At 32.3% G+C, this 17,032-nt stretch overlaps 1 protein-coding gene and 1 pseudogene across 1 annotated transcript; both read right to left on the bottom strand.

The window, feature by feature from the left end:
• Window positions 1-7,364: 7,364 nt before the first annotated feature.
• LOC100795782 (uncharacterized) lies at window positions 7,365-8,035 on the bottom strand (annotated as a pseudogene).
• Window positions 8,036-9,605: 1,570 nt separating this feature from the next.
• LOC100775570 (uncharacterized) lies at window positions 9,606-13,785 on the bottom strand. Its single transcript, XM_003534028.5, has 3 exons — window positions 13,491-13,785; window positions 11,298-11,595; window positions 9,606-10,731 (listed from the first exon to the last, which is right to left on the bottom strand). The coding sequence occupies exons 2-3, from the start codon at window positions 11,587-11,589 to the stop codon at window positions 9,731-9,733; spliced, it is 1,293 nt and encodes a 430-aa protein (XP_003534076.1). The 5' UTR covers window positions 11,590-11,595; window positions 13,491-13,785; the 3' UTR covers window positions 9,606-9,730.
• Window positions 13,786-17,032: the final 3,247 nt, after the last annotated feature.

The raw sequence follows: 17,032 nt of genomic DNA, 5'->3' as shown, positions 1-17,032 counted from the left end.
GAGCTCTTGCTATCTTCCCCAGTGCCAGACATTGTGACCAGCTTGCTTAAACCATTGGCCGCCGACCCTCTTCAACTGAGCCTCAACGCAATGTCAAGCATGTCTGGCCCAATAACTTTTTGCATTTATGGGACACTAAACCGTCACCAAGTTATGATACTAGTGAATGGTGGGAGTACCCATAATTTCATGTAAGCTAGGGTCGCGCAATTCCTCATTCTTCCCACCACCGCCATTAACCCCCTTCCGGTCATGGTTGGTGATGGCGGTACTCTCCTCTGCCACTGTGTTTGCCTACAAACCCCACTCACTATCCAAGGTCACCTATTTAGGCCAGATCTCTTCGTACTGGGCCTCAGCGGGGCAGACATTATGCTAGGAGTCCAATGGTTACAAGGATTGGGCCCTATACTTACTGATTACACCACCCTCACCATGACATCCAATCTCTCTCTTAGCATCTAAGTTTCTTCTTCTCGTCGCTGTCACCACCTTCCTTCTCCACTACTGCCGCACTCACTCCTCTCCCTCGACGCCACCCATAACAATGACGACAAGGCCTCGAGATTGAACAACCTCTGCCTGTTCCCAACCACCACTGACAACAACTTTCGCAACGATGACGATGGAGTTCCCCTCAACCACCTCTATCTAGTCATTCCTTTCCTTCTTTTTCCCTCACCCAACTACCATCGATAACAATGCCACCACACACATCTCACCGACAACAACTTCCACCATCGCACACCTACTCTGCCGTCATTTATACTACCACAAGATTGACACTCTGGTAGTGGTTGTCCAAATTCGCACCATCAATCTCTCTCTATCACAAACTCACAATTGTTTCCCCTAATAGTTCAACCAATAACTCATCTTTACAAATCAAGAATCCATACATGAACAGATCTGCGAAAGAAAAAAAATCCACACACGTACAGTGGTTGGAGGAGGGCAACAAAAGTTAATCCAGATCTGCGAGTTGTTGTTGAGGACATAGAAGTCATGGTAGAACTAGACGACGATGGTAAAAAGAAGGAGAAAGATCAAACAAGGGATTTTTTTTCTTCTTTAAAAAAAAATCTGGTGTAGATAGGTCTATGATAGTCCAACACTTATCCCGAGAAATACAAACTTTCTACGCTACAATTTTTTTCCATCATGGAAAACTTAATTGGCTCTCCCACATTAGACTACTTTTGTGAAGATGTCCTTAAATATTGATAAGAAGTTTAGGATCCCTCTGAGTAGTAGAGTTGATATGTCGGTTATCAAGTGAGAGTGTCCTATCGAAGGTAAAGTCAATTAAATTATAGGTTTAATTGCAAAAATAGTTCTCCTATTTATCTCAACTCACTAATTCGATCTCCTATAATTTAATTCACCAATCAAGTTTCTCAATTTTTTTAATCTGACTATTTGAGTCCCTAATCCCAAAATTGGACATTAAGGGTTAATGAATAACGTTGACTGATATGTGTCATAATTTCATTGAACGTTAATGTCATGTGTCATAATTTTATTATGACATGTAACAATCAACATTACCCATTAATGGTCAACATCCAATTTCACATTTGGGGACTCAAATAGCCCGATTGAAAACAAAAAAACTCAATTGATTAATTAAATTATAGGAGAACCAATTTAGTGAGTTGAGATAAATAGAAGGACCATTTTTTCAATTAAGCCTAAACTATCGTATTCACCCTGCTCCGCACATATATATCTTATATATTTAATTTTTAATATATTAAAATATGTTACTTAAATAAATAATTTATATCATACATATATTTTTCTATAAAAAAAATAAATTTTCATAATTTTATGACTAATAATAATAGTGTAACATAGAATAATGAATTATAATTCAACATAGCTTATATTAAATTTATTTTATATTTTACTTGAGAATATTGAATTATTATTTATTTTTATGTAGAAATTTATAAATTTGTTGACAAATTCTTTTAAAATTGAGTTTAAATTGTGAATGATATTTTGTATTGTTTTGTGGTTCAATTAATAATTTAGATATATATAAGAAATAAAATACAATATTTTGTTGATCATAATCAATATATATTAAAATTGTCCACCAGCTTGCCAAGTGTCAATTTCTGGACAATGCAATATTATTTTTATTTGTTATTGTATTTTTTCTCATTTTTGATTGTTAAAAAACCATGCAAAGAACGGGTCTCACACGTAGTTATAAGAAACATCAGAGTATTCTATTGTTAAGTTTTCTTTTTATCCTTAATTAATTAAGATATCTATATGCATATACATTTCTCTTCCATGAAAATAAGTGCACTTATTAAGCTATCAACAAAACAATGTCTATCAATGCCTTGTCTAAGCATGGCCTGTCCTTGAATGCTCCTAGAGCCTTTGAGTGGGTGCCCTCCTTCATCTCTGTTCATTAACCGCTGATTGTTCAACAACCAATTTCTCTAGTGGTTTCTAAGTTTTTGGTTGTTTTGGAGCTTGATCCCTTTTGTTCTCCGAAAAAAATAATTATGAATGTTATATAAGACACACCAATAAATAATATTCTTTTAGGATTGTTCATTTATGGTAAAAAAGAATGAAAATGAAGAAAAATAAACAGTAAAATAAAATAAGATTCACAATTTTACACTTATTTTAATTTAAAACTTTCATTTCAATTTTTTATTTATTTTACTTTAGCGAAGATACTCTTACTATCTTTACTATTGTATATATTTATGATTTTCTCTTCTCATCTTTACTTTTACTATATTAATGTTTTAAAAAAATTATTTATCTTTTGTGTATATATTAGAGTTTATATAATGGTTAGGGGTGAGAATAGGTCAGGTCAGGTTTTGAAAGGCCTGAGTCTAACCTATGATGAATTTTTGAGGCCTGAGTTTGACATATAGCCTATCAAAGACTTTTATTTTGGCTTGGCCTGACCTTTTTAAAAGTCTAGTATGGTCTGATAGTCTTTTTAAAAGTCTTCTTTATATTAAATCTTTAGTATTTCTTTGCTCTGGAGTAGGAACATAATAGGAAAGTTAATGGAAAAGGAAACGTTAACAAGAATAAGAAAGCCAATAAAAATAATGAGTAATATAAAGGGGTACATGACTTACACCTAAATTGTAATTAAAGTCTTAATTGATTATAGGAATGGAAGTTATGGAGCACTAATGTGTAATCAAAGTTTGCTAGTTTCAAAAAAAAATTAATTGTACCCAAAAAATAATATAAGTATAAATTGGTATCAAAAAATAATATAAGTATATATATATATATAGGTCGGCCTATCAGGCTTATAAGACTTTTTAACAAGTCTAAGACTAGTCTATTTAATTTAATAGGCTTTTAAAGAAGTCTGAACCTAACCTTTTAATTAAATAAATCAGTTCAAATCAGACTTTATGTAAGGCAGGTCGTAGGTCTCTGTAGATCGACCTGGCCTATTCCTACTCCCAATAATGATTTTTAAGTTTTATAATCACTCCTATTATTTGTGGCTGTCTAGAAATTAAAGTAGAAATCATGTTTTAATATCTTATGACTGTCAACCATGTTACTATTATTTATGGCTGTCTAGAAACCATGTTGTTTATTGAAGGATAGCAACCATGTTGTAAATATATTTTAGTATCACGGTCCCTAAAAAATAATATCTTGTACGGTGTTTGTTTGGTGAGGGTGTTTGTTTGGTGAGAGTGTGAGACATTTTGAATTGGCGGGTATTATTATATTCATTGTTAGTATACTTAGTTTGAATGCGTTGGGATTTGGACTACCTGTCCAGGAATCTAGCAAAACAACAGTGTTATCGCACGAATCACGTTAGTATGCACAATTAAAAGATACTAATTTACTAATAAGTTATTCATTTAAGCAGTATTGGACTTAATCACCAGCTTGTGGATGAAAAATATGATTAAAAAAATATTAACCCTACACTACAACTTATTTTCAGAGAGCTAGCACGTGTTTTGAATTTGGCATCCCCATAATTAATTTTCAAATAAATGAAATGTACAGAAATATTTCTCCAGAGGTTTAACGTTACCAATTGTTTTTTTTAGAGGAACGTTACCCGTTGTTGCTGTATACGAAAAGAAACAACTCCCTGTGATTGAGACCTAAAAGGAAATGTAAATAGAAAAGAATTCTAATTTATAATATATGTCTTACAAATAATAAGAATATTCCGTGTCAGAGTTGAATACCAATGTTTGAAAAGAAAACTTAGCTTGTTAAGCAACACCTATGTGAATTATATGGAATTATAACATTATTGTATATTGGTTCGAAAGACACTTTTAATTTTAATCATCTAGTATTATTGTATTCAATTATAACCATATACTATACTGTAGTTGAACTTTTTTTCAGAGGATAGTATAGTTGAACTTAAAAACTGATGAACTTGGGTGTACGTGTTTTTTAATTCTTAACTCTGCTTGCTTTGATCAATTATTTCTCGAGCTGACTTGTTAGAATGCTTCGGAAAACTCATGCCATTCAATTTTAAAGTATTCTTAGTGATGCAGCATTTCTATATTTTGATTATGTTCTACCTCTAAACTTAAATATAAGCTAAGTTAATTAATTTTTATGCTAGTGAAAAAAACTAGTCAATATTATTTAATTTTACTATTTATATTTAAGAAATAAACTTTTTTTCTAAAGTGTCTTTCACTGGAACATGATACTTTATCCAATCCTATTATAAGGTCTAATTAACTTTTTTTTACAAATAAGGTTTAATTTACTAATTCATCAATTTAAAAAAATTGATTAATTTAATTGATATCATTAAATTAATTTGTTCTACATTAAAAAAAATCCAAAAATATCATGACACTCACATATGTGCCTAATTAGTTGTCACCTGCACATTTAAATATTTAATGTGTCAATTAAGTCTTTTTAACAACATTAGAATTTTGAATAAATTACATTTGTATCATCTGTATTTTTTTAAAATTATACCCAACACTTTTTTTTTATACCCTACAAAAATCTCTTAATTGTTTAGTTCACATTACACAAGACTCCCCTCCCTCAAAAATATCATTTAATAATTTAACATAAAGTAGACACACGACACATCCCAGTATTTTTTTCCAACTTGTACCTGACATTCCCCCTTTTTTGCACCCTACAAAAATGTCCTTAATTATTTATCTCACATTACACTCAAACTCTCTCTCTCATAAACATTGTTTTATAATTTAACAAAAATTAGACACATGCTGGTCACATAACTTTTAATGAATATTTATGTCTAAAATACTCTTATCTTCTTTCTCTTAACTTCATAAAAAACATGACAATATTTTCAACCTAAAAATATTTTTGTTAATATAGAGCAATAAAAGAAGAGAAAGGAATAAAGGGAAGAGAGAAAAGATACAAAGTTTTAACGTGGTTCAGCACATAATGTATGTGTCTACCTCCATAATTACACTAGGAGAACTTTTATTTCTTGTGCGCATAAAAGCTTACAAGGTGTCTCTATATATAACACTAATTAATGAGACACAAGTTTTTACAAACCAAGAGATGTGAGACTAAGACTACAAAACTCTAACAATCTAAGCGATGTGGGACTAAGACCACAAAACTCTAACAATTTTAACACTCTTCCTTCTAGGTTTTTTTCTCTAATGGATGTGAACTCAACTTTTTGTTGGACGTGAACCCACCTTATTGGTACACATGTGCTAACACCCTTCATTCTTCTTCTTTTTTTTAGTTCAATTTTTTTAGTGCCTATTGGGTCATTTGCTTGCTACGTTTTTGTTGGACGTGTTCCCAACAATACTATTGATTGAATATGATCCTTTACTTCACATTTTAGTGTTTTGCTCCTGCATTTGTTAAAAGAAAAATTATTATTGCCTTAAGAAATGTTCATTCACATGGGCAATTTAGTTTGCTCACATATTTCAATTGATTTTAATTAACAACGTAAACAGAAGGGTGGTAAAAGTAATGTAAAAAAATGAATGAGTATCTGATGCAATTTGAGAACAACACAAGAGGTGCATCACTACCAATTCTTCGACTACCAGTGCGTGTCGAACAACGAAGGTTTGACGATGGCATCATTTTACATGGAAGGTCCAGTCCTCTACTGGTACCAATAGATGTCACGAAATGGAATATTAACTTTATAGCTGGCCATGTTACAAACCCTCGAATCCAACTTTACATCATCCTTCTACAATGACCCCCACAGGGCTTTATTCAAGCTCTAACATAAGGGCTTTACTAAGACTATTAATCTATATCTTATCTATATTAGTATGGATGTACATTATTTTACCACAATTGTTAATGAGTCATAGCTGAGTCGATCTAATTGGTAAAAAATTGGTTTGTTTGGATTGCATGTCAAATATAAACCTGACTCACTTAGCTCGTGATTTATCAGATTAAATTTAGGATGAGCCAAATTGACTAACAAGTTAGGAGTTTATATATTCTTTTTAAAATATTCAACTTATTGTACTAACTCTCTAAGTGATTATAGATATAGAATTTGAATGTGAATGGCTTCTAAATCATTAAAATATATAAATCATGAGACAAAATGTAATAAACTTATTGGATTATTATTTTTGTGATCTCAATTTTTTTTATATTTTTTATATTCTTTTACTTAATTATATATTTTATTTGTTTAAGGTACACATAGTACCCAACTCCATGTTCCAGAGGATTTCCTTTCTAGCTTGCCAACCTATATGGAAGGAATTGAAGCATGACAGCCTTCATTGATTTATAGTGTTTTAAGGTTAAGTTTGAGCGTGTGCTCTAATTAATCAAGATATTTTCATTTTTTTATTATATTTTCATGTAACAAGAACTTTGGTGTATCGTGTAGCACTAGCACCGTGCTACATACACCTAATTGGTTAAGAGTGAATGAATAAATGATAAAACGGATCGTCTCTCCTTATGACCACTTTTTATTGTAAACAGTCCATTAATATTCATATTTCTTTCTATTTTTTCTTTTTATCATATCATATTGCATATCATACTTATATTTATCTCTTTTCTATCTCAATATCTCTCCAAGTGTTAAAGAATATGCGGTGTCCATTAATCATTTTTCAAAAAAAAAAAGGGACAAATATGATACTTATTATATTTTCCTCGTTTCTTCATTCTTATTAGTTATTATATTAATTTTTTGGTGTACTCATTCTTGTTATATTATACTTATATTATCTTTAGAACATATGAAACGCAGAAACTCAATCAAGACACAGATGGTATAAGCAAAAGAACCAAATTTCATTTCTCTTATTTTTTAGTAAGAAAAAAGATTTGCAAATCTTAAAACAGAGTGACGAGAACTCTCTGTTCTGTGCTATGTAAACCAAGAAATGAAAGATTCCAATGATTCTTAATTTCTCACAGCCAAACCCAAAAAAGAAAGAAAGAAAAAAAGTTGCATTTTGCATTCTTCTCACACCCAAACCCAAAAACAGAGTTGCATTTTGCATTCCAATGACCCCGTATCTACGTACACTAGGCACAAACACCAACCACCAAAACCAACCTACACAATGCTAAAAGGTAGTTTCTTCTCTTTCCCAAAGGTGGAGACTCGCTCTAACCTCACATAGTAAGGCTCAATGTTATCCCCCACAGCCATGACTTTGGTTCCATCAGCATCTTCAAAAGTCCCCACAGGAGCACAAAGCACACCAGGCACACTATGGCAGAACTTGAAGCTAAGATCTCATAACTCATAAGCATGATCCCCTTCAAGCCTCTCAATCTTGAACTTGCTAGTGATATCATTAGGGTCACCACTAGTGCTCACAAACCAGAAGCCTGACCCCACCTTGCTGAGCCTCCACACTGTTGGCTGGTTGCACAGTGTCACCACAGGGAAATCAATGGTGAGATCAGTGAGAGTTGGAACATGGTCAATTTCCCCTGTTATAATAGCTCTGTGTTTCACTACTGATCAATATCTTGTTTTTAATAACCAAAAAAGTTTACATGTAAGGCACACCATTGCTACTGATTTATATTTATATCTATATTCTATATATCTTTTTTTCTTAAAAAAGCAATCTCAAGGAATTTCATTAATAAGCAAATGATCAATACAACGGGGATACGATAAAAGACTAGGAGACCAGAATAAGATGGAGCTGCTTTTGATAAGGCACGAGCAACCCCATATTTGAGTTAATTAAGTACATAGTATTTAGGAAAATTCCCCCAACTTCTTTTATTTGAGTTAATTAAGTTTTTCTGTTTTTGAAATTAGGAAAATTGATTTTGACGTTCAATTTTTTTTATTTAAAGCTCTAAAATCATAATTTTCTATCTGAATATTTGAGGGTTTATGGTAAATTTGCGATATGAAAGGATTTAAAACTTACAAATTTAGTAAAAATTGAAAAAAAAAATTGATTTTAACTTAAATAAGAAGAAGATATCAGGGTTTGAAGAAAGAAATTTAACATTCTTTTACTTTAACTGAAATTTGATGTTTTAATTCGTGAATTTTTAGTGGAAGAAAATTTAAGATATTACATAATTGATACAATTCAAGTTTTTCCCTGCTTGAATGCTGTATAAGACATTAATTTCAATTGAAGATGGATCTATTTTCTCCCCATGTGACAAAATGTAGTACTTAATCTTAAAGCTACTATATTTAGTTAAGCTCTTGGATGTTTTGTTTATTATAGACTATATTTTCTTGATAAAATTATTAGGTTAAATTAATTTTTTAATTTATTTTTTAAATTCAATTGGATCCTTTAATTTTTAAATCGATTCGGTTTGGTCATTTATTATAAATTATAAAAAATTATACTTTGTGACAATTTAAAACCATCACTAAATAATTTTAAATTGTCACAAAATACATATTTTTCAAAAAAATTGAATCGATTTAAAAAATTAGAATACCAAATTGAATAAAAAAAATTAAAAAATTAAATTGAATCGATTATAAAAATTAGATAATCAAATTGAATCTAAAAAAATTAAAAAATAAAATTGAACCTAATTAATATATCGGAGGAAAAAAAAAACTAATTTAACCAAATTGTTACCAAAGAAAAGCTAAACCTTCCAAACTAGGCATGAGGGAATTGCTTCAGACCATATAAACAACAGCAAAGGCGTCAAACAAGACAAGAGTCGCCTAAAACTATAAATGAAAACCAAATAAAATAATGACATAGCGGAATGAATCTTAAAAATGAAAAAAAGAAAGAAAAACAAAAAAGACAATTGTTAGTGATAACTGAGTGACAGTTAGAACAATGTCGATATATAAAGTGTGAAAAAATGGTACACAGAATTATATTACAGAGAGCACTCGTTGACTAATATTGACCTGATTTTATAAACATTAAACGATCACACACAAATCAAAGCTTAAATTAAATATATCAAATTTATTCTATGCGCGTATGTAACAATCTGGAATCACCAAAACCAGTTTATAATCAATAACTTGATTTTTCTAATAATATTAAATCATATATTTGGAACTCCTTGGACAAATATTTTGTTTAACCAAATAAAAACGTGTTTTTTTTTTTGTTATAGATAAGATCGTGAAATTAAAATCAACGGTGAAAATGCTTCATTTTTCAGCAGAGGTATAACAAATATCAGAGCTTACTTTTAGCTCATCATGGAGTTGGTATGAAGGCATTGATATTAGTTAAAATTGAAATTCAGATTCTTAAATGGAATTTTCCTGAGGACAATCCTCGATAGATTTGCCATGCAAGTGCTCACAATTCATCTCATTCAAGCTTTTGTTAAATTTTTCTCCAAGCTTTGACCATTCAGCTCGAATATGAGCTTGGTTTTTCTTGGCCACTTCCAACTCATTTCTCAAGTGAGGCACTTGTTCCCTCAACTCATCTCTTTGTACTTTCAGAATCTTTGCTTCTTCAAAAACTTCCCTTTTTCTCTTTGTACTTGTTACCTTAGCCGATTGAAAAACAGAAATGTTAGCTTTAATTGCATTTATCTGCTCTTCTAGCTCTTTCTTCCTTTTCTCCAAACATGATAACTGGTTGCTTAACTCATTTTCTAAGGACATAACTTCCTTGAACTCGTTCTTGTTAGCTTCAAGATTTCCTTCTAGTTTATCTGCTTTCGAGATGTTGGTGCTGGCAGACTCTATTTTCCTACTGGCATCATTGTAGTCGCAACTCCAGCGAGTGAATTCTCTTGAAACTTCTAATATCAACAACCTCATTTCTGCTGAGACTCCATCATCTGCAGACAACTTGGAAAGGTATTCTATGGAAGATTTGATGGAACCAGATTGTCCAGTATGCAATAGATCAGAGAAGTCTTTGCAAAGAAGGTCCTTCAGCGTTGTCAATGCTTTCTTGGTCTCTTCACAAGGTGTTGAATTGGATAATTCAGTAATGACAGCGGTGTCTTGGGAAGGTGACATATCTGAGGTCTGGGCATCAAGAGAAGCATAAAATGCTTTCATTTCTACATCATCCAGAGTCAGTTCCCCTTGATTCTTGGGAGATTCTATGCTAGGCAGCAAAAGAGCAGAACTAGTTTTTGGATGTAGTTCTTGTACGGGACTGGGAGAATTTTCAATGGATGCAATAGCAGTTGGAACTCGAATATTTGGAGTCTGAGAAAAACATGGGATTTGAGATTCAGGTTCGACCTTTAATGGGCGAACCATAAGCACTGTATTTAATCCAGAATCTACAAAATAAGAAAAAATATGGTAGTGGGGTAATGAAATCCAGAGGTGTTTTCTATGAACAAATGAAAAATTCACGCACAGCCACATTCCAATTGGAAGAAATGCAAAATGTAATTAAAAAACACAGGACAGGAAACCAAGTTTCTCAACCTGCCACCATAGATATAGCAAAGAATTTCTCCTCACCAAATATTATAATTCAGCAGTAAAGCAAATAGTAAATGTTGTCTAAATCAATCTCTTACTCTATTATAGCTACTACATGTTACATTAGTTCATCAACTGCTGAGTTTTATCAGTGACCTAAAGCAGACAACAAAATAATAGACTCATGTGCAGGTGATCAACTATACTTACAAGAAAAGGTCTGAACTTGTAACCATTTAGATGCCATGTCCTTCCCAATTTTTAAAACATTTTCAACAGTTAATTAGTCAGAATTTCGTTTCGGTCCATCTACCACAGAATATTATGATGAATATCGATAAACTATATGGCAACTAAAGTAAAAAAAATAAAAATTGGAGATAGCATCAATTTGGGGGCGAACAAAGACAATGCTTACCTTTGACACTACTGGGACCTCTAAAACACACTGTAGGCATTGAATCTTGAGTAATAATATCCAGTGGTTTAGGACGCTTAGGGCATATGATCAAATGACGCTTTAAATGAGAAGTCCCACAGTTATCTTGCAACAGTTTTCCGCAGTGTCTGCACAGAACTTTACTACCTTCAGTGGTTTGAATTCGCTGCATTTCTTCCCATACTTTAGAAGTCATTTTTGGGCGCTTAGAATTACTGCAATCTTCATATTCATAATCTATCTCAATGCCTGTTGTATTCTCATTTGTCATTTTCTCCTGTTAAATAAATACCAACTAAACTTAGCAAATCAATTCTTAACTTCAAATTCAAAAGAAATTGCTCATACAAATATCACAAAGACTTGAAAACTGGCTTCTACTATACATCATGAACAACAATCAATCCTTTAACGCTGGCATCTTTACATTTAAATAAAACAAACTCACTGTTACAAGCTGCAAATTAAGGACTGGTTTCGAGGACCAGGGCCTCCATAGACAGAGTAAAGGATTCAGGAAAGGATAATTCTCATTGCCTTGCTTGTTTGATTACATGTCTTATTTATACTAATCCTGAATAACAGAATGTTTATCTTTTTGTGCCTAGAGAATATTAGAGGATCAAGTTTGTTAAGCTTGTCTCCTACTGCCCGACAAGCATCAAGCAAGGCTGATTTGCACTGCTAATTCCTAATTCACCCTCAAACATAGTCTCTGAGGTAAGCTGGTTTCGCTATTCTTCTCTTGGGCTTGTGTTCTTTTTGCACCTTTGTTACTGCTTGCACCCCTGTGTTTGTTGTGTGTTCTGCTTCCTTATCACTCACCTTCTCATTATTTTAGTTACAATCAAACCAAGAGATCATATATTTTGTAACAAATACCAATTAAAGAAAAAGAAAAAAAAAAGAAGAGAGAGATCTTCTATGATGCCATACAAAAAAGAGGCAGAGAAGTGCTTTCAAATCCTGTAAGAAAGGTGAAATCTTAATGATTTCAACTCTTGAGGAATTGAACCATTGGCTATCCAGCTCATATAACTCCCATTATGCATTCTGAAATTGTTAAGTACAAGCCAGTAAATTAAGATACTAATGTTTTCAGAGGTTTTTTTTTAAAAAGAAAAAAGATACAACTGAATTAAGACTTAATTTCATGCATATTCCATTCAATTCCATACGTTAATAATATCATTAAGTTAGAAGTGCAACTCAGATTTGCAATCCAACACCAAAGAAGCAGCAAGATATAACTAATAGCTCAATTATCCTAAATAAGATAGCATGACACAATATGCTGGACTCTTCAAACAGAGGGTATGAGTTTTGCAAGCAAAAGTTCTATTAGTAAACAAAACATGGAAAATAAAAAAGGATTTTCTGTGAGAAAACTTAGACAATAGACCATCCACCACTAAACATATTTGCCCCATAGTCACACACTAGCAAACAAAAATTTGCATGCTACTCCTGCATCAAATGCATCATCAGTTTAGACCATAGATAAAATGTCTATCTCAAATATTTATTTTTTTGTTTTCCACAGTTATCTTCCTTTAGACACAATCGTGTTTGAGGTATGTACATCTCTCAATAGGGATTTGAACCTTAGTTCGTCATGTTGTGAGGGACTAGTCCCTTCTGCTAGACTTAGCCCTAGCTGATTGTCTCTAATCCCCAACACAAGTATGCAAATTGCAATTAGACCTTAAGGGTCTGCTACAATACAAAGATAGTTTTAACAATTTGGTTTATCATTATTATTATTTTTAAATAAGAGCTAATCTCTTCATTAACTATTATAATTCCAACGATAACCCTTTATCCATCTTCTTCAACGTTTCCCTTTTGAATTTCCTCAACATAAACCCAATTTCTCTCCATCCCACTCAAATCCCTACAAATACCGAAATTCCAGCTTACTTTTCAACTTTTCCATTTCCAGTTTCACAGATCTCAACCACAAAAAAAAAAAAAAACCAAAAAAGAAAATTACAAGTCCCCTATTACACCCTCTTACAATTGAAATTCAATTATAAAACACGAAGCCCAGAACGAGCCTCACATCAACATTCAAATTGAAAGAAAGTTCAATATTTTATCCTAAAAACAAAAAATTGATGAACCAAAATACGTAGTTAAACAAGAATTGATGAAAAGGGTGTGTGGTTTTACTTGGGTTCTGCTGTTACACGAAGCGTGCAGAAGATGTTTGCCGGCGCGTCAATGGAAGTTCAGAGAACGTAGCAGCCGAAAGAGGCAGAAACTGAAACTGTTTCAAACGGAGACAATGGACGGGGAACAGAAACTCGGGTATGTAAGGTTCGGGCTTGAGCCCGGGCCGGGCTATGCGGTCACTCATTCGGGCTTCAGCCCATGGGCCGGAGAATATGACGAGGCCCGGATGAATTAAGTCAACTTTTTGATATTGCTACCTATTAAAAAAAAATTTGATTTTCGTACGTGAGATTTTCAATTAACTGTCTCATACTAATGTTACCCAAATCCAAAAAAAATGAAAACATCATATAAGAAAATCATTTTTTTTTAATAAATAACAATCTACAAAATAGGTATATCTGAAAAAACATATTTAATTTTTTTTTCTTTTAAGAAAAATATTAGTGTCACTCTCTCACGTTAATTCTAACAAATCAGAGTCTTAGAAACAGATAGTACACTGTAGAGAGAGAGTACAACTAATTTTTTTATTTTTATGAATAAAGAGTTTAGTTGAATATATTTGACTGTGTTAATTTGGATAAGTGTTGTATTTTTATTATAAAGTTGATTTTTTTTTTTGAAATATTGTAAAGTTGATTAAGATAGTATATATTAAAATATCTTATGGGAACGTAATAAGTTGTTTTGATAATACGTAACAGCATTTTATCAACAAAAAGAAATTATGATTGTAAATTTAAATAGAATTTGTTCCAATTAAACTCATGAAGGCAAAGATTGATTCATGTAGAATAAAATTACAATTGAATTTTCCGAACATGAAAATAAAAAGCAAAAAAAAATATTATTAACGTTTTACTTGGATAAATTTAAATAGAAAAGAAAAATTTAAAGAAAAATAATATTTTTTATTGCTTGATTAGATAAAAATGCAGAGAAAAAATGAAAAAGAAATGAGATCCACAATTAAAACAACCACCTCACTTTACTGGGCTTTATATGGTGTGTGTGGTGGGGAGGGGGCTATTCTCTAATTTTTAATTACTTTAAAGAATTATTTTCTTAACATTAATAATAAATAGTAAATAATTATATATTAAGCAAAATTGATCATGAATGTATAATTATACTTTCTTGTTTTTTTTTTTTTAAAGAAAGCAAGACTGTATCATTTCATTAAGGATGATAACTTGTATCTAAGTGGGAATGTAATTAAAATCATGAGAGTGGAATTTTGATGCTCTTGCAAGATTATGAGCAATAAAATTGACTTGCCTCCTAACTAGATTCACACTAGAGAATTATACTTGCTACTATATATAAAACAAGAGAATTTTCATTAAGACTTTTACCATATAATACATGTAATTTTAAAACAATCAAACAGTGACAAACGTAGTGGAAACCTTATGTACAAACACACAACTTTAAAATCTCCGTGGTTCCAATCAATGATAGCCATGGATTTCAAGGTAGAAGATACAGTCCGACTTTAGCAATACTGATACAGTAATCAAAATAAGGGAGAAAGTGGATTACATTCTCCCATCAAAGAATCCATCATCCATCTTATGTTGCCCTTTGTTTTTTGGTTTGAGTGCCTTCGCCATCAATGTTGATAATTGATATTCACGAGTACAATATGCACTAAAAATAGATGAAAATTAGCAATGTGTCTCCATTTTTATTGTTTCTTTTTGTGTGAATTGTTAGAAAACTAACTTCCTATGAGTTTTACACAGTGTAGGTCTTAACATGATAATTGATACTATTTTGGATTTGAATTTTTCAGATTTTAAGCAAGGGAAGTTAGGAAGTGAATTCTTAAGGCTCGCGCTCAGCGCATGAATCTTGCTTAGCGAGTGTAGCCGCTCAACGCAAAGATATCCGCCCAGCGCGAAGAAGAACCCTAGAGAGCCTGCAGCCAACAAGCATCGCGCTCAACGCACAGCCAACTCGCTTAGCGTGGTTTGTCAATTCTCACGCTTAGTGCATGTTCAGCTAGCTCAGTGCCCAGTCACTAACTCGCGCTAAGCGCAGCCAGCACGCTGAGCACGTATTCGTGGATTGAGAAACCCAAGAGGCTTTAAAACTGACAAAAAAGAGAGAAAGAGGGGACATTTTTTTAGGAGTATGAAATAGTAACCCTAGAGCCTAGTCTGAAAGAAGGCATTTACTAGCCCACCTCTTCCTCATTTGTTACATCACATCATCCTTTCCTTGCTTTTTCCATTTGGAGTTGAGCTCTCTATGTTAATGGAGGGCTATACACTCCATTGTTGGGAAGTTTCCATCGAACTCTCTTAATGTAAAAACTCTTACTATCTATTTAATATTATTACTATTGTCTTTGCTTCTTCCTGTGTTTATTTCCATGTATTTGGTTTGATCATCCATTTATATGCTATGTTAGGGTTTAAGTATTGAAAAATGCGGTTAATCCTTAGAACTTGGTAGGGCAGCTAAAATTCTTCATTTCTAGGGATAGTGTGAAGTAATTTAGTTATAGCTTGCATTTCATTCGTCATGTTGTTCACTTAGTTTGATTTCTTTGAGGAATCGAGAATGAAACTAGGAGGGTTAGACTCTTTCAAGTGAGGAATTACGGTTAGAGTAAATTTATAGGTGTAAGTGACATTTAGAATAATATTAAATAGAGAAAAATTATTACAATTACGTCAAGAGAGGTTCCGGTAAGGTGCTCCCTAACATAATCAACCCTGTATTTACCTTCGATCACTAAGCTCGATGTTTATTTCTATTACTCAGTTTTAACATAGAAATACATTATTGTTTACCTTGCAACTCAAATGATTTACTAAACTTCGTATAAATCCAATTATTAATTGCATATAAACTGAAACACATTATTTGAGTACAAGAAAATCCCTATGGACACGATACTCGGTCTTACCATTTTAAACTACTATTTGGACGAATTGGTGTACTTGCCAATTAGCTATCAAATGTGCACTTGTTTCCAATTATTTTTTGCTGCTTGAAATAGAATTACATGTCATGTTAGTGTCACAAATGATGCACAAGCACAATGATGGAAAGTTAATAATCCCATGCATTTTGCTCCCTATAATTTAAAGTGTATATCTTTTTCCATTTGTTCTGTCCAAAAGAAGACGTACTATATTATTCTATGGTATATTAACATTTTTTTTTCTGTTATCTATTTCTTCCAAACAATTATGAATGATGGATGATAACCGTTAAATATGATCTATTTTTTATACTAAAAATATAATGGAAATATCCTTAAAAATGATTATTTAGCAATTATTCATGCTTAATTGTTAAGAATTGATGTTTTTCCTATTCATGGCTTACAAATATGAAAATGAGGGATTAAAGGCCTAAAAGATGAAGAAAATAACAAAAATTTGAAAAAAAGGCTTAGCCCAAGATGCGCGCAGCACACGCTTAACGCGAATACAGGCACCCTCGCTAAGCTCGAAAATACGCACTGACACTAAGCAAGAGGATGTGCGCTAAGCACGAATACAGGCACCCGCGATCACTGA

Source organism: Glycine max, chromosome 9 (genome assembly GCF_000004515.6).
Source record: "Glycine max cultivar Williams 82 chromosome 9, Glycine_max_v4.0, whole genome shotgun sequence".
Lineage (NCBI taxonomy): Eukaryota > Viridiplantae > Streptophyta > Magnoliopsida > Fabales > Fabaceae > Glycine > Glycine max.
This window is presented reverse-complemented; position numbering and strand designations above follow the sequence as displayed.

Coding starts and splice junctions, on each gene's coding strand:
- LOC100775570 (XM_003534028.5), bottom strand. CDS start 11,589: ATGACAAATGAGAATACAACAGGCATTGAGATAGATTATGAATATGAA. Junction 10,732..11,297: donor AGGTCCCAGTAGTGTCAAAG/GTAAGCATTGTC, acceptor CTTATTTTGTAG/ATTCTGGATTAAATACAGTG.